This window comes from Colossoma macropomum, unplaced genomic scaffold, assembly GCF_904425465.1.
Source record: "Colossoma macropomum unplaced genomic scaffold, Colossoma_macropomum, whole genome shotgun sequence".
In the NCBI taxonomy this organism is placed as follows: Eukaryota; Metazoa; Chordata; class Actinopteri; order Characiformes; family Serrasalmidae; genus Colossoma; species Colossoma macropomum.
In genome coordinates, this window is record NW_023494803.1 from 22,886,431 (window position 1) to 22,910,708 (window position 24,278).

A 24,278-nucleotide genomic window follows, 5' to 3' on the forward strand; every position below is an offset into this window, starting at 1 on the left:
CCCCAAAGCAATGTCTCGGGCAGCAAGTAGTGCATTTTTTGACCATTTTAATAAAATAACCTCCAGTAAAGTTTTAGAGACTTAGCTTTTACAAACATAGCCAGTGAGCTTTTAGAGACATGAAACACTTTGACATCTGATTCCTGTCACCACCACTGTGAACCATTCTGACTTGGAGCTGAACCCGAAGTTTTACTAGAGTGGCACACATCAGCGTTTTACATCAAACCACTCTAAATTTGTTTACATCTTAATTTTAACTATTCAGAAATTTAGAAAAATAGATAGAATTCCGCTTTAAGAAAGTGTTCCTGTTGAAAGTAACACTGAACGCTCTGTCTTTTTCAGCTTCCCTGGAAGTCTCTGACTAGCATAATTGAGTATTACTACATGTGGAAAACTACAGACAGATATGTTCAGCAGGTAAGTTTCTTAGTAATCTGTTCATTATGAAACTGCTTACAACTGGTAAAATAAAGTAGAAATTATTTGCCAATTAATTTCCTGCCTTGTCTGCCTCATACAGAAGCGGTTAAAAGCTGCAGAGGCGGAGAGCAAGCTGAAGCAGGTTTACATCCCTAACTAGTGAGTGTCTTTGTGTACAGATTGGAGGGTACCTCTAGATTCGCAACCATTTCATCATAAGCTTTGGGTAAATTGCTCTTTGATCATGTGTAATCCTGTGGCCTCTGTGACCCTCATGCTCTTTGCCAACAGTAACAAGCCCAACCCCAACCAGTTGAGCGTGAACAGTGTGAAGCCAGGGCTGGTGAACGGGGCCGGTGTGTTGCCGGGGGCAACGGGCCAGCCAGCCGGACTGGGCCGGGCCTGTGAAAGCTGCTACAGTGAGTCTGTCCAGCTTCAGACCAGTGATACACTTTCATCTAACATTCACTCAGTATTGGAAGACTGTGGAAAAAAAACTAATTAGGACTGTTCCAAACTATGGACTCTTCCCACTGAAAAAAGTCTAATAAACAAATAACATGCAATCAGAAAATACTGGATTCTAGACCTTAACACTGCTGTACACCTTAGATAAAAGCTTTTATTTTGCTGTGCTGCAGTATTGACAATGTTTTTGTTACACTTTTTGAGCATGGTTACATTTTAGCATGACGATGCCTTATAAGCTTATTTCAAGGTTTAAAATAATATTCAGAGTAGGACTGTGTAGAGATAATCATGTCAGTGTCCCTGGTCAAATTAATATTATTATTATTTTTTGAAGTTAAATAAGTCCAAATCCTCCAGAGAACAAATTTCTGCACATTTTAACATGTTTGTTTAAATTTAACATATTAGTGGAAAAAATGCAGCCTCTGCAAAAGAAAATTTTTTATGTTTTATTTTTTTGCAGTAAGCAACTCAGCAGATAAATATAAATTGTGCACCAACATTTGCTATATTTTACGTTTATTCCCTGTAGAGGATGTGTTAGCTTATTTTCACTTAGAAAATCAACAAAACATTGCCCGGTAATTTGACTGGGGCAGACTTTTGCATATGACTGTATAATAATTAAATTATCTTTGCAAATTTTGAAGTGTACCCACATGAAAGATTTTTACGTATCGCATCTGCCTCGCACTACAGTACTAAGTGGATGGCGTAACAGATGCACATGAACAATATGTTTAGTAAAATTGAACGATGCTTAAGTTTATAATAAGGGTCCTTAACTACATGGTCCACTTCCATTTGCAGAAATAACTACAGTTTTTACTATAATTCACTAATAAATATAAATAAGATTTAAATAATACAGAAATAAATGCAATTGGGTAATGATAATCGGCCAAGAACACTAGCACTGATTAGGGGACAGCTCTAGAGCTAATGCTTGCATAAATTTTAGAAAGCTGTTTTTGTTTGAGTGATAAGATGAGCAGAAGAGAGAAGGAACTGAAAGGTTTCTGTGTTTGTGTGCATGTGTAGCCACCAGCTCGTATCAGTGGTACTCATGGGGTCCATCCAACATGCAGTGCAGGCTGTGCGCCTCCTGCTGGACATACTGGAAGAAGTATGGGGGCCTAAAGATGCCCACGAGGTTGGATGGGGAGCGGCCTGGGCCCAACCGCAACAACATGGTGGGTGTATTTCCAACATATCTGTGATGTGCTTTTAAAAAAATCAGGTTTAAGACCACATAGGAAAGTTGTTACAATCTGACTTGAAATTACCTCTGAATAAGCTCTGTGTCAGATCTGGGTCCCATTTGGCCAAAAAAACTGTATACCATTTCAACCTTCAATGCCACTGAACAGTCCCAAAGTCTCAGAAGCAAAGCAAAAAACACAGAGAAATAGGGTTATAATAAATAAGGCAAAGAAAGGTAAAAGCACTTCTTCTATAGCCCTATTCAGACAGGATTAGTTTTCTACGAGGGGGTGGGGCAATGGCAGTTTACCACAGGACTTCTATAATGTTTATGTCCAGTTTGCATGGAATAAGAAGTCTCTGTATGAATGACAGAGATGGGAGTGGCTACTCGATTTGCACACTGCATTCACTCTAGTAAAAAACAATAGTTTAGCCATTATTTTGATTACCTTAACCATTTGTCTTGTTTTAAGTGAATGCACTGAGCCATTATCATCACCATTAGCTTGGGAATTCTCAGCAAACAGTCTTTGCTGCCTAAAATCAAACTTTTTTTGTAATTTTTACTTTCTGAGTTGTACACTTGAGATAGAACAGTAATGTATATCATAGCGTTTCCACCAACATGTTGATTCCCTCAGGATTAATATACCCTAGGGTTATTTTTACTGCTTGTTTTACAGAAGGTTAAAGATGCTGAAATCTTTACTTATGTGGAAGTGCACAGAAAGTAAAAATGACTGACAGGACTAAAATCACTGAGAAACATCTACATTGCCCCACTTCCCCAAGTAAAACTAATTCCATGCGAATAGGTCATAAGGCTACATTCACACTAGAATTCCTTGCCATAACAGAATAACTGCTTTATTAATTTTTCAGCTACGCTGTGTGTTTATAAGACTGTCATGCTTACTCTAATCTCTGTCTGCTTGGTAGAGTCCTCATGGCTTGCCGGTGAGACACAGTGGAAGTCCAAAGTTTGCAGTGAAGACCAGGCAGGCGTTCTACCTGCAGACCACTCAGCTGACCAGAGTAGCCCGTCGAATCTGCCAGGACCTGCTCAGGTCCCGCTACTTGGCCAGACATCCCTACCTACCTGTCAACACAGCAGCCATCAAAGCAGAGTGTGAGTGGGCAGTCACTACTGATCTACTGACAGTCTGTACACTACCATCTTCTAAGATATATATAAATATAGTTTGTAATTGATACAGTTTAATCACTTCATTTACAATTCTCTTGTTTTGACTGAGTCCATTTGTACATATTGTGGGTTTTCGTACATGCACTGAAATTTCACTGCCTGTTTGTTGTGTGTTTATAGGCGCAGTGCGGTTGCCAGATATGTCCAAAAAGCTCATAGCTTTGAAACAGGCAGTACGGAAGCCTCTAGAGTCTGTGGTTAGATATCTTGGTGGGTGGAAATGACATCTGCACTCTTTCCCTTGTTCATTTTTCCTCTCTCATTTCAAATGTTTGGTGCATATTTTCTTCATGGTGCCATAGTGTCTTAGAATATACCTGGCAATTGGAACTCATTCTGGGGTGGCTGGAGTGTTCCAGAGTGGTTAGATCTGTTGAGCTCAGCATGGTGAGAAGAGGAAGCAGCCACAGGCAAAACAACCAAAATTTGCATTTGTTGATTGTGGTGTCTGTCAGAAGCTGTAGCAGTGCTTTAGAATAAGGCTTAATGTGATGAAATGGATTAAGTAGCCTAGGAAGCTGTATGGTATTCTCGTTTATGTATCCGTATTAAATGAAATTACAGAGCCCATAGGCTCTGTAATTTCATTTAAGAGCCCCAGAATAATTAAGGAATGCATTTGTAGTGTGGTCAGTGTATACAAAACATACATGCAGAGCTTCAGGTCCAATTTAATCAGATTTTAACTGAATAGTAAATAGTGCAGGTCTGGGAATAGTCATGTCACCTTTAGCATTGAGACCCTTTTTCTCTGCTTGTTAATTTTAGAGGCCCATCCATGCCCTCCTAAACCAGAGCCCCCTCGAGGAGCCTCCATTTCCACAGGCAGCCTGACGCCCATCAAGTCCTCCCCCATCCTCAACAATGGCTCACCCACCATTCTGGGCAAGCGCACCTATGAGCAGCACAATGGCCTGGATGGTGAGAGAGACTTTAGTGTCACCGGTCAGCTCTGGTTCTGTTTGTGATAATCAACTCCTTTCCTTTTTTCATATGTTTTTCTTTTTTTATGTGCACTTCATGTGCCAGTGTAGAAGCTTTTTTTTAAGATATTTGATCCATTTCCCTTTCTGTCTGTTAGGGTTTTTATCCTGCTTTCTTCTGTCCTGCCCCCACAACTCTCTCTTCTTGCTATTCTGTGTCCCATCAACTCCCCCATCTTTTTCTCCATCGCACGCGCTCTCTCTCTCTCTCTCTCTCTCTCTCTCTCTCTCTCTCCCCCCCCTCCATCTCTCTCTCTCTCTCTCTCTCTCTCTCTCTCTCTCTCTCCCCCCCTCCATCTCTCTCTCTCTCTCTCTCTCTCTCTCTCTCTCTCTCCCCCCCCCCTCTCTCTCTCTCTCTCTCTCTCTCTCTCTCTCTCTCTCTCTCTCTCTCTCTCTCTCTCTCTCTCTCTCTCTCTCTCTCTCTCTCTCTCTCTCTCTCTCTCTCTCTCTCTCTCTTTATCTCTAATCTTTGAATGGCTGTCAGTGTTGTCATGGTAACAGATCAGCAATGACTCACATGGATCTCCTGCAGGATCAGACCCCGAAAAGAACACTGTCACAGCCATACATGAGTGTTTCTGGTCAGAGCTCAGCAAACACATTTATTGTCTACAGTCTGTAGACAACAAGCTTGTAGCAAATAGCCTTGGGTTTGTTTCGCTTCAGAAATCCTTGTGTACGCTCTGTCATGTTACGCTGTGTTAACTTATAAACTCTATTCAAGGGTCTGGAAACCACCATTCTACAGTTATATAATTCTGTGATGAGCTTGACACCATTCTGTTCTGAGCAGTGCTGCTTCTCTTTCTTCCCTGTCTCCTCTTTAGCAGATTTCCTTGGACCTGATATTCTTGGTACAGCTGCCTTTTGAACATTGATCACTCTGAGCAGTTCACTTACAGCTGGCCTTAGATGGGTGGCTTAGTGTTTCAGCTTGGGAGAAAAGCACCTAGAAAAAATAAGCGAGTACACCGGAAGTGTGAACAGCATTTTTTACAGCCAATAGGGGGAGACGGTGCATATACAATAATTGTTGTAAATGTCCAAGGTCTGAACACTTAATTTTTTTAAGTGTTTTGTTGTTGTTTGAACTAATTCAGTGGAATGGTCCACTAAAGTTAGTCTCAGCCAAACAATTCCCACAGCATCAGCTTTTCACAGTCATGTTCAGTCACACTGCTTATTTTTCAGTCAGACTAGCTCATAGCAGCAGCCATGAGTGTCATGAAAATGAAATCACTCAACTTTTAACAAACACTGTAAAACATGGATGTCTTTGGTAACCGCACAGGTTAACCACTCAGACAAACTCAAAGCTGACATTTCTAAACTGTATTTGTGGCTTTGGAGATCCATAGAATACACACTCCACTTTGCAGTGGTATTTGTCTTTTAGGAGTCATCCAGGCAAATCAAAAGATATCCACATACACTGCTAAAGAGCTGAAAAAGCAGCCAGTAAAGGTTGCTAAGGAAAATAGGGGGGGGGTCTTGAGATAGGCCTGATTCGCTCAGTCTTTGATGTTGGCAGTCTAGCAACACCCCGTTCATGTTTCATACAGGAGTTGGGTGTGATTATACTGTATACTAATGTAGAAGAGTAGTATGGGTGCAGTATAAGATACAGAGTATGCTATATTGGACACAGCCAGTCTTTGGTCTAAATGTAAAAGACAGGCTCTACAGTGCCCTCCAATGGAGTATGGAGTTTAGACATGTCATGTTTTTTCATATGAGAAGCTAAATATTTTATCAGAATTTCCAATTTACTATACAAGTTATCTAAACTTTCGTGACTTTTCTCAAATTCTGATTCCTCCCTGTTGACCACAAGGTGCAGAATAGTGTGTAATTCAGCTTGGACCAATATGTTTAGATGAAGGCTTCTTTTTGGAAAGTGCAATAACGTTTTGTTTTGGTGAATCGATGTGCATGCATCAGTGCTTAATAGGTAAATTCTGAGGTTCTGAACACTAAGTAAGGACGTATGCGCCAGATTGGTGTGCAAGGGGGAAGGAGGTGTGCGTTTTAAAAGATTTAAAAAGATGCATTAAACATGCAGCTCAGTGCTAGGTTTCGTGGAATCATTGATTTTTAGGATTAAGTGTAATAACAAAGTTCTTAAGGAAATAATCTTCTTGTGTATGTGAATTTCTCAAACTCATAAGACAGACTATTAAACTAGTCAAATTAGCAGTTTTATAGGAATACATCACTTGATATATGGATTTTTTTTTTGTTATTTTTCATGAAATGTTTACAGATCATTGCAATACCTTAATTTCATATGCACACAAGGTGCAGGATCCACCAAAATAGGTGCCAGATCCAATGGGGGATTTTGGATCGTATACACGCTTGTTCTGTCCTGCACTCTTGTGCACACGCTTTAAGCTCTGTCCTGCACTCTGTGTCCATTTTCTTCAGGATCCAAACCCAAAGTACTGGGCCCTCAGTGGGACATCATGTCCAAGCGTGTATCCGAGCAGGGCCGTCCCCCCTCTGCCATGCAGGACAACGAAGTTCATGAGCTTGACTGACCCCTTCTGAGGCTTCTGCCTGCTGTTCTTTAGCACGGAAAACAGGTATACTTGTATTACTGTTGTGGGACTCTATATGTGCACATAAACATGTCTTGATGTGTGCTTGCATTGCATTTTAAACCTATGTACTCTCTGGGTTGCATGACTATTCATTTTTACTAGTTGACTAGTCGTCATTACCATGCACACAGTGTTCTGTGGGTCTGTGAATAGTCATTTGTTAGTATCATGCTAATAGGGGCTGGAGCGGCAGATACTGTGGTTTGAGGTGTGAGGTTCTTTTTTTTTTAATTTTATTTTTTTTTTGTATTTCTGTAAGTTTCAGCCTCAGGCACTCTGCTTCACAGTAATACACTGACTATCTGATGTAAACCTCAGGCTAAAATCACCACAGCTTTTATAATCCTCTCCTGGAGATTTTAAACTGGCTATCCGTGCTTAATGTTCTGATACTGTTTTTGACAGTTGTTTATCAGGCTAAACAGTTGCATCTCTATAGACAAGCTTTTCAGAGTGAGATATAGGCTTAGTTGCTGAACCAGAAGAGATTCATGCTATTGCCATTTTCGTTTGAATCTGTAGGTGCTAAGTTTGGTGACTGCTGCTCCACTTTATCTAATGCCATTTTTATAGGTGGAACGATTGATCGGCTATGTATCTGCAATCAGCCGAGATTTCTCTAACTTAGCCGTTCCTGACAGCTGATCAGTGATGTAAAACTTATTTCAGGATTGCTGCAGCCCTGTGCAAGGCTCCTTGGTCACAGGATCCTGTAGTTCCTCGTTCAAATGTTGACGCTGCATACATTGTTAATTGGAAAATGCGTTAAAATCAGGCCCTGTTGTCATGGTTGCAGCCCAAACAAATGTGCATCAGGAAGGCAGCAGAACTCTTGTAGCAGGGCGCAAAAGCTTTTACAACAAGTAAACGCTGACTAAAAAAATGTGAACCTATATAAAATACCTGCAGAATTGCTTGTTAGGCAGCTAAAGCTCTTATAAGAGGTGGTAGGACTCCCCATTTTTCTTTTCTTTTTTTTTTTTTTTATGTTTATTTTTTTGTGTAGAATGGAATGTACCCAGTCTATGTTACAATGCTTAACAGGAAAAAAGTTTTCAGATTGTTTAGACAGAAAAACCCTTCAGACTTGACGTGAAGGTCCCACTACGTTAAAATCGCAATTTAAAAAAATCATACTTGGTGTGAATAGGCCTTATCAGTCCAGCCCCACCCTCGATCAGTATCGGCTATTGGCCGACAGTGTTGAAAGGTGATTGGCAATAGGTATCGGCTGCAGAAACACTGATTGGTCCATCTCTAACAGTTTTGCTTTGTTATGGGTATGTCATGCTAAACTTTCTGTGCTAGACTTTCTCTGACTGGTCATCAGTCAAATGGCCCTTTCCCTATCAGAGATGGCAGCTCTCAAAACCTACTCGTTCTGGCTTACAACACAAATTTCAGAGCAATTTTACACAGCTTGCAGTGGAATTGTTTTCATCTTGTGTAGTATTTACACATTAATAAAGTACATAGGGCTTTGAGTTTTTAGCAGAAAATTGATTTCTGTTCTGTCCTCCAGCCTGTTCACTGAAGGGTTTTTTTTTATATATATTTTTTTTTATTTAAACCATTTCTGTATTTCAGGCACTGTGCTCAGCTAGTCGAGTGTATCCCGAAGTGATGACTAGTGGGTTTATTAGTAGTCTCCTAGTCTAAGCAATCCCTATTATGTATTGTCTGTCAGCTTCAGGACATCAAAGCATGATCGATTAAAAATACTGATGGCATCTCCCTGGTTGTTATTCTGCAGATTAAGATGGAGGTGTTTTTCCAATTCTCAGCGATGGAAGGACCTGTGAAGAGGATCTGTGCTCAGCCTGGGCAATATTAGAACTTGTGTCACTCGGAGACACTTAAAAAAAAAAAAATCCCCCCAAAAAAAAATGTTTCTGGGCTTGAACTTTGGGCTTTGGCCAATGATAGGACTGACCTGTCTGTACAGGACTGTGTTCAATATTTACCATGTATTGCTACTTCTGTTTATTATTATTATTATTATTATTATTATTATTACAAGTCTTGTTGCTATCTTTTTTTTTAATCAAATGTAATCACTTTTAGTTAAATGTTGATAAAGCAGAGAAACTAAAATGTTTCTTGAAACAGCTTGCTCACAAACCCTGAGGGAGGGGAAAACATGGACAAGCTGCTGTATTGGCCTCTTGCATTATTTTCTAACATGTCAAAACTGCTCAGAAAAGAGATGGACAATTCTTTCCGTACTATCATTTTGATTGTTTGGATGCTTGTATTATTCGGTTTCTTCAGTCCGTCCTGCCCTGACGCCACAGACGTTTAACTTATTGATAAAAATGACAGAATGTGCTCTTTTTCTACCTTTTTCCACAGTATTGCATCTATGCTTCTATGGTGTAATTACAAAAGTTGTTTCTCTTTTGTGAATATGTAAATGAAAACATTACGGAGGCATTATTGTACAGTGGTGCATTTTGGGCCTCCAGTGTTTATCAATGCTTGTTATAATGAATTTGTCATGTACAGCATATTCTTTTTGTAAGGAAACTCTTGCATAAATGGAGAATTGTTCAGAGATGATGGAAATTCTAAAAGGGTACTGCTCCGTGAATACAATGCACCTGCTTAAGAATGATACCATTATATGTGTATATACATTTCTTCACACTTACACACATCCTGCCAAGAAAGTCACTGAAAACCTTGCAGTGATACGTGATATGCTTGAGTTTATGCCACAGTTGGCTTATTAAATATTGATACCTTTAGAGAGCATGTGGCAATAGAAATCCTCCCATCATCTTAATCACGTTCACTAAATGCCTCATGTTTTTAATCAGAATGACAGTCAGGCTTTTTGTAGGTGTACATTCAAATAATGATCATGAGAAAGATGTCCCTTGGTGTTAGATATTTGCAGGTCAAATCTGGAAGACTGTGACCAGCTAGCCAGTGCTTTGTAAGAAAGAAGTCAAATAAAATCAAACAACTGCCAGCTGCACTCACGGCTCTCCTCAAAATCAAACAGTTCACAGAGGGCATGCACAGTTAACCCTGATCACAGAAAACATGTAGGACTTCATTAAGTAAACACTGCAGGAGGTTTACAACATCTAGCATTATAGTGTTAGCATCATAATATCATCTGAGCGAGAGGGACTTCCTTATTAACCAATTCATGTCTAACAACTAAATTCATAATGATTAGGAAAACTGTCACAGAGCTTGTTCTGTTAGGTTGAAAGTGATTGTCCATTCAAAATTGTATAGTTATACCTTAGATTATCTTACAGTACCCCGTTAAAAAAACCCATGTTTGATTTAATGTATTACATATTACATTTATTCACAGTCACATTTGGATAAATCACTTTTTAGCCTCAGTTTGAACCAAAGATAATTTTGAATTTAAGATATGGGCATTAATGGATTAATAAACAAGAGGACACGGTGTCATTGATGCAAAGCACCAAAAGCCCTTTGAGTGCTAATAGGCCCCCTTGTGGAGAATCTTCAGCCTGCTGAACATGAGCGATTTACAACCCAGGTCCTGAGGTCCTTCGCATCTTATTCAGATTTTCACCCAGACTAACAGGCAGTTTTGCTGTGGGCTTTTATGCAGTGTTTGTGGAAAAAAAGAGACCTCAAGTGGGATTTGGCGGGTGGGTCTCGTATATCCAAGGCCAGTAATTCTTAAATATTGATGGAATTTAAATATATATTACACATTCTAGGCAATATCACATAACATTAAGTCAAGGGCAGTGGCAATTTAACATATCACTTTTGTCTTTTTTTTCTTTCTTTTGATTCCCTGGCATTCCCTCTCAAGTCGAGTCTTGCTTGTAGGACACGACCGAAAAAAAAAAAACCAGCAATGAAGCGGTTAACTCCGGCTGCTGGAGCTGGGTGCTGGATGCTCAAGCTCGCCTCTGAGCATGTGCTGTTACTGCTGCAGTAAAGTAAAATGTGTCAGTTACCAGTGGAGAGAGGTTAGCCGGGGGAAATGCGGACTGAGAGGGGACCGGCACGACGATTTTCCTGTTATGTAGCTTCTCCGTCCACACATTACAATGCATTTCCAAAGGCCTGATCCCAGCCGCTCTACACCCGAAGAGTAAACACACGGTAAGCCACTTTCAGGATGTCTCTGTAGGCTGTCTTAGGGTGAATGCCAGGCTTTCACCTACATTTCTGCTAGCTTGTCAAACCAGCATTACAACAGCCTCAGAATGTCGCTTTTGTAGCCTCGTTTCCATCACAGAGCATTTCTCTTCAGTCGTTTAGAGAGCCGTGTTGGGCTCAGGTGTTTTGCCCTCCGGCTTCTTTCATTTTTTGTTGGCCTGACATCACTTTCCTTGTCAGTCCAGCTCATAAATTGCTCTCCACGGGCCATGTTTAGGCTACAAATCACCAGTTTGGTACCAGAACAGCGGTGTAGCGGCTCTGGAGTCATCGAGATTTTAGGGTAAGCTAAACTGCACGCGCGTTATAATTAACGAATTGAGTTCGTGCTGTTTAAACGGAGCTTCGGCGTTTATCGTGGATGTGAGAGCCTGAGCTGCGTCCCGAGCTCTGCTGAGGGCTGTGGATGTGGAGAGGTGATGGTAGCGGCTGACTGTGGTGCCGGCTGAGAGAGGCAGAGAGCCGGTGCAGTGAGTGTCGCTGCGGAACGGACGAGGCTGAAGTCGCTTCCTATTCGAATTTTCCATTCCACCTTAAATGGTGCTGCGGTTACATTCTGGCGCCCGTACAGAAGCCAGAACGCCGCTGCTGTACCAGTTAAGGTGGAACGGAAAACTGGAATAAGAATAAGCTAAGAACAGGAATGAGCGTTTACTTCAGCTTCGACGGGAACGGTTAAGGGCCTGCGCCGTCACGACTGCGGTGGAGAACCTTAAACCAGAGCAAATTCACGTTTATATCACGGAGATGAGACGGATGGAGCCCGTGTTGACATTAGTATGAAGGATGGGTGCTTTGAGGCTTCCGCATTTGGAGCGAAATCGGCTTTCAGGCATGTAAACGTATCTGAGGAAAAAAAAACGGTCAGTTTAAATGTTTTAGATTCTTCACACGAAGAGAGCCGCGGATACAAAAGGAGCCAAAGGCAAACGGGGATTTCGTGATGGTGAAGAGGTCGAACGAGGATCTTTTGCGTGTGTGTGTGTGTGTTTAAGTCTACAATTCGCCCTTGTGCTCTGAACTGAAGTCCCCTACGCCAACGAGATCACTAGAGAACCAGATCAAAGACACACTGATCCTCAGAGCACAGTTGATTAAAACGGGGGATTTGGCGCGAGTGGAGAAAGTTCCACTGCATTGCAGGTCATGTTACCAGTACAGATCTAAATATCTACATTTCAGTTCTTTGACGGGCCATAAGTGATATTCTGAACCATTTATGGTCACTTTTCCAGCCCACAGATAACACTGCTCCTAGTGCAGGATGGCACTGATGAAATTCAGTATCTTAGTCTTTTCTACTTTTCTAGGGATGCACAGTCATACTGAAATCATATCATTATAGGCAGATATATACATAAAAATATATTGGAAAGGCACAGATGCCTAGACTGACCGATGCTTTAAAACAGATATTTGATGATTTATTATATTTATTGATTTGTCACGCATTAGTAACCCTCTACAAATAAGTGTAATGTTTCTCTGTGATGCTAGGAAGGTACACTAAAGGCTAAACTAAATTTCAAGATTTTATAAACGTTTACATATCGACAATGGCGGATATACACATAAAAAAAATATCAGACATGAGCACCAGCCCAAGATTCCTATATCAGTGCATCTCTAATACTTTCTTCATATGTCATGGTATCACAGTATCAGATGATATTTAGATTTGCATTAACAAAGTTAATGAAGCCATACTGAAGCACCCAGTAAATGATACCATGAGTGAAGTGCTCAAATGGAAAAACTAAAAGCAAACAGACTGGTAACAGGGACAGCTTGGTTTAGTGTCATATACAGCTATTTTATGAAATATCTGTATCATGCTATAAGGTATATTGCCCAGCACTACATAGTCCTTGGCCAAAAATGGACAGTGGAGAGTCTCCACTAACTCTGTAATTTAGTGTGAGGATTGGCTTTAATCTGTGTCAGGAAAATTGGCCAGTAGTGAAACTGTCTTAGCAAACTGTGTAGTGGTCACACAGTAGGCCGAGATCATTACAGTGCAATGACACTTTGCGAGGATTCTCCTGAAGCTGAAATTTCATGCTGCTTTGTTTATTACGTGGCTCATTACAGCCACATTGCTAACCCTTGCCTTTTTTAAGCTTCAGAGGGTCCTAATCCCCATATGTTATGCAGTCTGGAAGGCTTAGAGCATGCTCAGTGCAAGGAGCTGAAGAGTGTCTTGTAAAAAAGGTTGTTTGACCTCTTTGAATTACCTTTTTACTGTGTGAACAGAAGTAGTTACATCAGGTGCATCAATAATATTCAACTAAAAATTATTGACCCAAAGCTAAACTATAATCTAGTTTACAGTTCTGCTTTTTAAGAGGCCCTGTGTCCTTAGGTCATGAGGTGGAAATAAAGCTCTTTCAGTCAAAAGAAAAAAAAAGGTGCTTTTATTGAAGTCTTACCCACACATTTTGGCACAACCACAGTCACAGGGCTGGTGGATGACTACACAATGCGAGGGTGGAAGTGAGATTGCTGTAGAGGCCTTAAGTGCCATGATCCCTTCCTGCCTCTTGAAAAACCCCACAAATAGCCTCCTTTTTGTCAGAGTCCTCTTATAAAGTAGCTCTAAATGTAACATACAATACTTTTAACTTTTTGACAGTCTTACAGCAACCAAGCATCTCATGCTGTTCTACAAGACCAGCTGTATAAGATTTAAGATAAGATTAAGTTTTCAAGAGTATGTTCACTATAAACTTTACTATAGCCACATTGTTAAACCTTGTCTTTTTAAGCCTTGGAAGGTCCTAATCTCTATATGTTATGCAGTCTGAGGGCTTAGGGCATTTTCTGGGTCTCGGTCAGTGTAAGAAACTGACCTGAGGCTGAGACTCATCTTGTAGAGAGGGTTGGCTGACCCCCTTGAGTTTTATTTTCAGTGTATTTAGGGCCCAATCCTATTCCACCTCTTCGCCCCTACCACTTAGCCCTACCCTTCCGTTGTGTGCATTCTGCCTAGGGGTAGGGTTTTCTTAAGATAGAGGGGTAAGGCAAAGTGTTAGGGCTACTTGGCCCTCTGAACGGGTTTTTTGAGAAGCACACTCCAGAGTGTTATGAGAAAAAAGAAAAACCGTCAAGATGGCTGTATAAGCAACCAAAGAAACCCACAAATGTGAGTATTATCTCTTAAAAATTACAGTAACCATTGTATTATCTTAGTTTAATGTCATTTTAATGTATTATGATCCTTTTCTTCATAACAAGCTTAAAACATCACTAGTAGTATGGTGATGACTCAGTAGCTAGCTAGCTAAATTTCCTGTTACATCTTAAATGGTGCAGTAGTTACATTCTGGCGCATCAGGCATAAGAAATGCTGCGCCATTTAAAGTGGAATGGGAAAATTCGAACAAGAAGCTGGTGAATAGCTGACTTCAGCTTCGTATCACTGAAGAATTAGGGGTGGGTGATAATAAATAATTGTTGCATCCCCCCTTCTTGAAGGCATATCATGGCCTAAATTTAACTAAAGACCAGCAGTGAGGTTGAGAGGGGAGGGGGGATGAGAGGGACATAGTTAGAAAAACAAATTAACCAAAAGCTCGATTAAACAGGTAAGTTTTTAGCCTAGACTTAAAGATAGAGGCTGTGTCTGAGTCCCGAACACAGACTGGTAGGCTATTCCAAAGCTGGGGGGCTTTGTATGAAAAGGCTCTTCCCCCTGACGTAACTTTATTTATTCTGGGTACTAATAATGAGCCCGCACCTTGTGATCTAAGTGGGCGTGTCGGTTGATAATAGGAAATAAGGTCACTGAGGTACTGAGGAGCAAGGCCATTCAGAGCTTTATATGTCAGTAGAAGAATTTTGTACTCAATGCGGAATTTAACTGGCAACCAATGTAAGGTACACAAAATTGGGCTAATGTGGTCAAATTTCCTGGTTTTGGTGAGAACTCTGGCTGCAGCGTTCTGGACTAACTGAAGCTTGTTAAGGTTTTGGCTGGAACAGCCAGAAAGCAGAGCGTTACAGTAATCTAACCTGGACGTGATGAAGGCGTGAACTAACGTTTCTGAAGCAGTTTTCTTTTTAATTTGAAGGTTGTGCCATTTTGTAGGGGAACATTTCAACCATGATAAGTTACTCTTAAACTGAGCCTTTCACATTAAACATTTAAACCTAACTCTGTTTACATCATACAACCATTATTTGTGCAGAAATCTTTAAAATTTGGCAGAAATTCCCTTTGAGATCATGCTGAGGATTTCAATACAAGAACTAATTGAAGCATGAAAAGCAGGTTGGATGCATTTAAATAAGTTTTTATAACTGAACAAGGACATCAGTCCAGTCAAATGGAACGGGAGTGGAAAACAAGGGAGTTTCCCTTTCAAATGCTGATATGACATGAAATGCTGATATGCATGTGAGAAAAGGTACTACTTCCTCTTCCATTAGAAACAAGAGCCCCAGGTCCTGATTCTCTACTCTAGAGGCCTATCAGTGATGATCATACCTGATGATAAGGATGAAGGATCTTTGGGCTTGAGAGCTAAGATGCTGCAGTGATGTAACTGAGCTGTCTCCGCTATTGATCCACTGCCATTAATTTTGTGCAGAGTGGAGTGACCTCATGGCAAGGACCCAGAGATCCCATCAGCCACCTCCAGAAATAGAGGGAGCAAAGATGCATCGTAGTCAATAATTTCAAAGTTACAAAGTAGTGAAGAGGGCATTTATATAGTTTCTCTTGCAGAAATGGGCTTTTGACTGGTGGCCCTCATACAAAGGATTTTATCACACATGCTTTGAACAAGTGGCATTCTATGCACTTGTCTGTCTGTGGGCTGTCTGTGGCTCTCCTAGGAGAAAAGGTAGTTTAAATGACAGTTGGGTCAGTTGGGAAACGGTCATATTATAACTCCTTTCTCTTTCACTTCTGGTTAACACTGATTCTAGCTATCCTGACTAGGCAGGAAACAAAATGCAATTGTAGGCCATATTATATAGGATTTCTCCTTTTGCCACAAGTCAGTTTGTGAAATTTCTGCACTGTTAGATCTGCCCTGGTCAACTTTAAGTGCTTTTATAGTGAAAGGGAAGGGTCTAGGAGCAACAACAGCTCAGCCACAAAGCAGTAGACCACAAAAACTCAGAGCAGTGTCGCCGAATGCTGAAGCATGAAGCATGTAAAAATCATCTTCCTTTGCGCTACTTGCTACAGAGTTCAAAACTGCCTCTGGAAGCAACGTAAACCCAAGAACTCTGTGTCAAGAGCTTCATGAAATTAATTTCCATGGCTGAGCAGCTGCTCACAAGCCTAAGATCATTGTGCACAGTGCCAAGCGTTGGCTGGAGGGGTATAAAGCACACCGCCAAAAGACTCTGGAACAGTAGAAACGTGATTGAATTTTTCTGGGTTTGGCAGATGCCAGAAGAACGTTATATACTGGAATGCAAAGTGCCAACAGTAAATTTTGGTGGAGGAGTGATAATGATCTTGGGCTGTTTTTCAGGGTTTGGGCTCCACCCCTTAGTTCCGAAATAAGTCTAAAAGTAGTTAAAATAAGTTACAAAAGGCTATAAAAAGCCATGCATGCAGTAATTTGCATTCAGTGTTTGCAAAAATAAGCTATATAAGAAGGAACAGGAAGGTAAATAAAAACAGGAAGTTAATGAAATAATGGGCTAAAATCTCAAGACCTTGTTAATAGTTCATGTAGTTAAAGGTTCTCTGTGATTGGTCTCAATCTGCCCTTATGATACATGCAGTTCAGCGTTTTAAGACATACTGATGACACCTATGATATGCTCAGAAAAACATATAATGGCATAATTTATCACAATAATGTTGTGCATAACATCAGGTAAAAACAAAACGTATTGTCCAATATTATGTTAATAATAATACATAAAGAAATGCTCACCCCTGTTGTACATTTTTTAAATGTATTTCTAGAAAATCTGGATTTGTCTCCAAATTTACTGCAAAATTCTCCTCTTATTTGGAATTTCAAGTGCTTAATATTCTTTACAGGTAGTCCTGCCATGATCCAGAATATTTCTTGGGAGTATTCCGAAGAGCTATTGGCATTACTCAAACCTAAAGGTAACTAAAACTTAATACACATGGTAGGCTTGAGGCTTTTCTGGCAGTAGTAATGAGGATTAGGGAATATTGCCCAGATACAGACCTCAAACGCACCTACATTTGAAGTGAACTGAGCTTTTGTATTAATTTTCCAAATTCTGTGCTCAGTGTCCTTTGTAAAGTTTCTTCACGTGCTAGAGTATGTGTACTTCGGCTCATCTGATGGATTACATTTTTTTTCTTTTCAGTGCTGTTAAGAATCTTTTCATTCTGTCCTTCAGTGTTTAGTCTGCTAAATGCTGAAAATTGTAAGATAAATCCTTGTCTGATTTATAAAAATAGAGGGAAAACATTCAGCTTTTTATAAACTTGCACTGCGCTTGGCTCAGGCATCTCATCCCACACTACCGTGATACATGTCTGTTGATGCTAACTGCCTGCTGTTACACCAAAATTGATATTAAACAAAGTCTGCAGTAAAGCATTTATTAGTAAATCCTGTCTTACATCTTAATGATGGATACCATGTTGGAAGTTCCACCCATGTTTGGAAATAATGTTTAGAAAAGAGATTTTCTCTCATATTCAATATAGATGTTTCAATGTAATATTTGATTGAATCATATGGAAACATTAGCATTCTGGTGCAACTGCTGGATGTTTGGCCGTAAATATGCAAAGCAGCTCTGATACATCCATTAATCAACTGGGTGGTTTTTTTTGGTGCTTGTATCTTGATAGATGACAGTTACCCCCCTTTTAATGTACCCATTACGAGGAGGTTATAAAAGCTTACCATTCTTGTCATCAGAAACTCTGAGCTGAGGCTGGCAGATTTGTATTTGAGTACCACATATCAGCCAGTATGTCTAAAAGAAAGCATGTACCAGTGATGCTACACTTTAACGGAGAGCACAGCAGCAGGTACAAGCAATAGTCCAGTCCATAAAGACCCAGCCTGAATATTGTTTAAATCACAATATTGAACCAAGACTGCTGTTCAGGAATTATTAGTCGATATGAAGGTAGCACCAGCATTATCATGCATAATGAATCTGCATGGCTAGCTGGGTTTGTGTTGCCTACTCAGCAGCTGCTGCTGTGTTTGAGAGAGCATTCGTATCTGACTCTGGTCTGCCTGGGTTCCTGGGAGGGTCAATAGAGGTCTAACTGGGTACAGATCAATACCAATGCTGACTGAAGAGCAAACTGCTAGGGGGAGGGGATACGAGAACAACCCACAGAGGCAAACGTACATCACGTAGCTCTTATTAAAAGAAAGCCATGTGTGCGCACTATTGCTTCATCACTTCATAGACTTTTTTTTAAACAGATTTTTGTCTGTGTTTGTGACTTTCTGCAAAACAATTTCTGCACACATTCTCATGTTATCAAAAAACGGATTAACCTTTTTGTTCTCTTTTAAAGTACTTATTTACATTACGGACACAATTTGAAAAACCATGTTATTTAGTCTAATTCTTCTGTATGTGGAAATATTTATACAGCTCAATGTCATGACCCCTTTTTTGTGCTTACAGTATAAAGCTTTAATTTTAAGATGCAATTATGTATATAACTTATTTTAAGATGCAATTATGCATAACATCTTTGTTAAAGAAAGCATGCAGTATTTTTGGATTATTCAGAAAACAGAAAAAATCTGAGATCTTATATTTTTTTTGTGCAAAAATATAAAGGCTATGAATAAAAGAACAGTAATCAGAGGAACCGTTTATAAAGGTAAATTCTGGATGTTCTTTTTTTAATTATTATTTTTTATAACTAAAGTGCTAAATCTGGGGGTCTTAACAGCTGTTGAAGCATTTATGTTGCTCGTCTGTTGGTGGACATTTTTGTTTTTACTGTAGTAATGATATTGGTGTATATAATGCAGTATATTTAAATTGTAATTTGTAATTCATATGTAATTTGGTAAATTGTGCTGTCATTTGGCAGCATAACTGTTTTGTCGTTTGGGGAAGTTTTTAACATTGTTAAAATGTCCAATTTAATATACATTATTAGCATTATTTAGGAGAAAGCAGGGCGCAACATTTTTGTTTTGTGCTAAACAATTATTATAAATAATTACTTCAGAAGACCTAGTTGTAGCACTGTGTTAAACTAACTCCACCATGTGGAGGCTGTACTTTAGTCTGGCTGGCTCTCACTTTACATGCTTCAAAATGGTGTTGTATTATAGCCACCAATTGAAATAATATAGGTGTGAATTCTGTGACACACAATTCGGTAAACAAAAAACACTTACAATGGTAAATATTACTTTCAAAAATGGTCTTCAAGGCTGGTCTTGAGAAATGTGTCCAATTGCTGTAAAAAATTCACAGATAAAGAATGTTATGGAGAAGGTGACCAAAGCATGTTCTTCTTGGATCTGTTTAACTGCATACTCTGGTTGTGCACTGCACCGTACATGTTCAAAACTTAAAGTTTGTTTAGTATCTCCCTAAATATCAAGAAAAGTAATGTTCTAATTCTATTCAGATTTAGGTCTATTTTTTGTTTGCTTATATCACTCTCCCTGAAGCCAAGGTACAAACAAATCTGACATAAGCTACAGTCTGTGTTTCGTGAAATACTTGATTTCACCTGGCTAAAGAACATTGGTTTAGTTTAGGGTGGTAAGTAACGGGGTTATTTAATGAATAAAGTGAGAGGAAAAAAGTCCAGACACTTGTTTTTGTTAGGAAGTTCCAGTACATTTATCCACTTCAAATTTACTCACAATTTCAACGTCCTTAAATTTTCATTGAAATCAACGTGAGGAGATTGGCTAGGCCATACGAGCATGTTCACATTCTTTTTTAGATATAGTTATTTTGGCTGAATGTTTAGGGTCGTTGTCTTGTTAGATTTTCATCTTTTACCCTGATTCGGTATCTTGGGTGATGAGATTAAATTATACTCTAATATGTCTTGGTACCAGGGCTGAAAGAATAATTGTTTTTATACAGAAATCACAGTTTGAAAGAGTAAAATTTAAATTCCAAGAGCTGCAGTTTTTATTATAGCCTACATTATCCGGAGTGTTATTTTGAATGAAACAGCTTTATTTGAAATTGTTCCTAGACATAGATATCTGTCTGTAAATGGATGGAGTGCTTTCATGCAGTGTGAGTATATAAATTGCAGACTTTGTCCACACATGATGGATAGATATTCAAACTTACAGTGCGAGTCAGAACAAGATTTCTAAAATCACAGTCTGTGTCTGGCTTTAGAGGACATTCAGCAACAGTTCTCCACGCTCCACACGTAAGCTTCTAGGATGCATCTAGTCTCGAATGTGATTCTTGCTGTCACAGAGATACTGAGAGACTGATGTTGAAAGACAGATGGGGAGCAAATCAACAGTTGTACAGAATTGGTTTTCTGACATTGAACAAAACTTGCTCTTTTCCACTGCAGCGCTACTCAATCCAAGGTAGCATTTGAATAATATTGTATAGCTAGCTAATGCGCTTCATTCAAAATAATCATCATCCTCATCTTAAACCATCATTTCAAATTTTCAGTTAAATTTAATTATGTAAATGTTAAGGTACACTGCACTCTGATTTGTCTAAATGCTCAAATTTTAGATGAATATAACAGTGCATCATCTTTTTTTACCAGAGGTTTTACCAGAGTTGTTTTGCATGGAGTGGAACAGAGATGACTGTGTTGCAATTCATTGCTTATTGTTCTTTGTGTAACTGTTGTTCCTGCTGCTTTCAGGTTGTCCAGCAACTCTTTTCCAGTGACTGCATATAGTGTCTATATATATTGGGTCTATTGTTTATGCTTATAAATACATAGTTCATTTTTTGTTATATTTAAAAGTACAAAGTCAAAAAACATTGTTTGTGTAAATTTGAAGTGATATGTGAACTAGAAGTAAATAACAAAAAAATCTTAACACTTGTTTCCTCCACACTGTGTGTTACAAGATGCACTGCATGGGAAACGAACTGTAGCTGATTATAATTTGTGTGTTTGGTGGATTCCTTTCAGCATAATAACTAAAATTGTTCTGAAGTTCACTGTCCACACCATCAAGTTTGAGGTTGTATATTTTAGCTCCTCAATGTCCTTCCCATCTTCACTACACAGAACTGTTCCACTTCCCAAACCCTAACAGACAGTTGGGACTTTGAGACTGCAATAAGAGTCGGGTGCCTTAAAATCCTCTTTAATTAAGGCTGCTCCAATATCAAGCCCTCTCCTCCTCATCCTTGAATGTTGCCCAAATGTAACACCTCCACCCAATGTTCAGGTCAGACAGACAGCTGGACTGGGGTGAGTAGGTGGGTGAAGGTGAAGTTGTTTTGCTGAGCTAAGGGTCAGTTAGCCTAGGCTGTTGGCTTGGCTATTTACAAGAAACCCTTGTTCCTTGTTTTAGAGAAATTAGCTAATCCTCAGTGGTCTGGCCTGGCATGTCTGCTTACAGGCAAAAGCAGCTTGTTGTCAAAAAAAAAATGGCACACAGCGCACAGTTCCGCTTTTAGGCTCAACTAGTAGTGTGAACTGCGATCCTGTTACCACATTCTGCTCTAATGTCATTCATCAGACTTCTCTTGAGACAGTTCAATCCTTAATTGTCTTTTTAAAAATGAGTTAGCATTGACTGACAATCTAAAGGGAGTACTTGCTCCTTTCTGTTTTGAGTTGTTTGAAGGACACAGCCCTTTGGTGGCCTCCTGACATGTGATTAAGTGGGTGTATGTGTGAATGTGTAAAAAGGATTTAGAGTATAGCGTACTTGACGAGTCAGTTTTCCGCCACAGAACAGCCTTCTTGTACAGCCCCTGTGCATATTATAGAGGTTTTCGTGTTGTGTTTGAAGGACTCGCTTCATCACTACAAAACAACCCTTTTGGCAGTCAGTATACTCTGCAAGCCTTCATTTGAGCTGAACATTGCTCTGCTAGTGCATTCAAGGTTCTACATATGCAGCCTACTTAAATTTCTCTCACTATTTTCCCCTCCTCCAGTCAGGGTCCTCCCCACTGTTTGGAACAGAGTGACCGGGATGGTCACCATGGCAACAGCGATGACCCCCGAGCCTCTGACGGCCCTGTCGCGGTGGTACCTGTACGCCATCCACGGCTACTTCTGCGAAGTGATGTTCACGGCAGCTTGGGAGTTCGTAGTCAACTGTAACTGGAAGTTTCCTGGTGTGACCAGCGTGTGGGCACTATTCATCTATGGCACATGCATCCTCATCGTAGAGCGCATGTACCTGTGCCTGCGGGGCCGTTGTAACGTACTGCTGCGCTGCATCATCTACACACTGTGGACCTATCTATGGGAGTTTGGCACAGGTCTGCTGCTGCGGCAGTTCAATGCCTGTCCTTGGGACTACTCTGAGTTTAAGTACAACTTCATGGGGCTGATCACAGCGGAGTATGCCGTGCCTTGGTTCTGCGCATCCTTCATCGTGGAGCGCCTGGTCATCCGCAACACACTACGGTTACGTTTTGATGAGGGGGCGGAGCCTGGCCGGACTGGAGGACAGCCTGATGGTGGTGGAAGAGGTGGAAGAGGTGGAGGTAGGAGAGGAAGAGGAGCCAGAGGATTGGCCACCAACGCCAATGGCTACGTGAAGGTGGACTGAATTAAGGGTGCAATCATTCCCTTTTCCATCTGAAAGGTGTATTTTCCCAGAATCTATCCCTATTACCCCCAGATGTTTCCACACATCTGTCCAGCTCTCTCCTACATCATTCCCTGGGAGTAAGGCCTTTGGACACGTTGTGGATCCATAGAAGAACCAGTTGGACAAAAAACAAACCCAAGAAGAGGTGTGTGGTTTTATTGTCAATCTAACGGTCTTTCTCTGTTCACACAGAGAAGTATGCAGTCACTCCGCTATTGTGCAACTCCCCATGCCCCTCATCTCCGAGCAGCTGTTTAGACCAGGGATGATACATGAGATGAGCATGCTAGGGCAAGTTGAGATTTTATCCTCCTCCCATCACTGCACAATACTTCCCAGACCAGTCCATCCACGTCAGACTTGGGGGAGAGAAAGAAAACAACAACGCCACAAGAACATATGTTCCACTAAGAAAATGCTGTCTTAAAATATGAAGAAAAGGAACACCTTTGCGGAAAATATCAAATGTTATTTAAAGGATTTTTAGCATATTAATAAAGTCAACAGTGTATAGTAGCAAAAACAAATAACTGAGTAGGAAAACTTACCTTTAAGTTTTTTTTGTTAATATTTATCTGAAGATAGCTGAGTAAGTTAAGTATAATCTAGGCTTATAGAATATTGTATACTGTGCCCGAAAGCAATGCATTGTACTTGAATCTATTGTTTTTATACCGAACGAGAAAACCCCCCGTGCTTGAACATGCATGAAGAGCGTCTTCCAGATTTTTTCATACAGAGTCAAATCTGAAATGTATTCTGTAAAAAAGAATTGTGTATTTTTATTTAACCATATGGACTAACACACAGAGGAATACTGTATTGTTTTCACTTGTACTGTAGTAATGATGCCTGCTGCTGATTGTTTGTCAGTATGGAATTATGGGATAGATCAAAATATCCTGTGAATACACTGGAGAGAGTGTTTTAGAGGGGTGTGAAAATCGTGATCTGGTGCTACGTTCTCACTTCGGCCGCACAAAATATCTCTGTATGGATTTAAAAGGGTCCAGACTTGGTACATCATAGGCCCCCAAAGTAAAAGAACTGATACTTAGAAAAATGGCTTGGCCCTAGAATGAAAAGTGCACATGTGTCAAGAACACCTTGTTAACAAGTCACTTTTCTGTCCATTGATTAGACTTGCTATCTGCATGGTAAATTATGGTTGATGATAATGTCACAAAGCTTTGAACAGCTGTTTCTGATTATGTTGAAAGTGGCTGATGATATATTTTGTATTACAATCTGAGTATCTCATCTGTTCAATAAAGCCATTACTGCACCAGTTTGATAGGTCATATTTATTTAGCACCACATACAAATCCAATAAATGATCATGTGCATCTGTTTTTAATTAAGAATCCAGGATCTGTCCTCAATAATTCCCTTGTTAATTAAAGGGGAATTTCCCTGTTTTATTTTTTTATTAGTCATTTAAAGTGGTTTGATGTGAAATATTCCATTCTAAAGAAATTTAGAGTCAGAATTGTTC

General features: G+C 39.9%; 2 protein-coding genes across 7 annotated transcripts in view; both read left to right on the forward strand.

The window, feature by feature from the left end:
* The window catches only part of mta1 (metastasis associated 1), a 35,841-nt gene extending 26,331 nt beyond the window's left edge, over positions 1-9,510 (forward strand). For 2 of the 3 annotated variants that reach the window (XM_036594196.1, XM_036594198.1), the window contains exons 10-18: positions 349-423; positions 527-585; positions 718-845; positions 1,939-2,090; positions 3,043-3,232; positions 3,431-3,520; positions 4,079-4,231; positions 6,721-6,878; positions 8,650-9,510. In XM_036594196.1, coding sequence (XP_036450089.1) covers positions 349-423; positions 527-585; positions 718-845; positions 1,939-2,090; positions 3,043-3,232; positions 3,431-3,520; positions 4,079-4,231; positions 6,721-6,833 — 960 coding nt within the window. In that variant the 3' untranslated portion in view covers positions 6,834-6,878; positions 8,650-9,510. Of the gene's footprint in view, positions 1-348; positions 424-526; positions 586-717; positions 846-1,938; positions 2,091-3,042; positions 3,233-3,430; positions 3,521-4,078; positions 4,232-6,720; positions 6,879-8,649 lie in introns of those variants that run through there. The other variant, XM_036594197.1, reaches the window with a different exon arrangement.
* Positions 9,511-10,772: 1,262 nt separating this feature from the next.
* On the forward strand, positions 10,773-24,071 carry tmem229b (transmembrane protein 229B). Of its 4 annotated transcripts, none has more exons than XM_036593971.1 (3): positions 10,773-11,003; positions 17,068-17,139; positions 22,119-24,071. In XM_036593971.1, the coding sequence occupies exons 2-3, from the start codon at positions 17,079-17,081 to the stop codon at positions 22,739-22,741; spliced, it is 684 nt and encodes a 227-aa protein (XP_036449864.1). In that variant the 5' UTR covers positions 10,773-11,003; positions 17,068-17,078; the 3' UTR covers positions 22,742-24,071. The 4 variants fall into 4 exon arrangements, with proteins under 4 accessions (XP_036449864.1, XP_036449866.1, XP_036449865.1 ...); XM_036593972.1 differs by lacking the exon at positions 10,773-11,003 and adding an exon at positions 11,189-11,343; XM_036593973.1 differs by lacking the exon at positions 17,068-17,139.
* Positions 24,072-24,278: the final 207 nt, after the last annotated feature.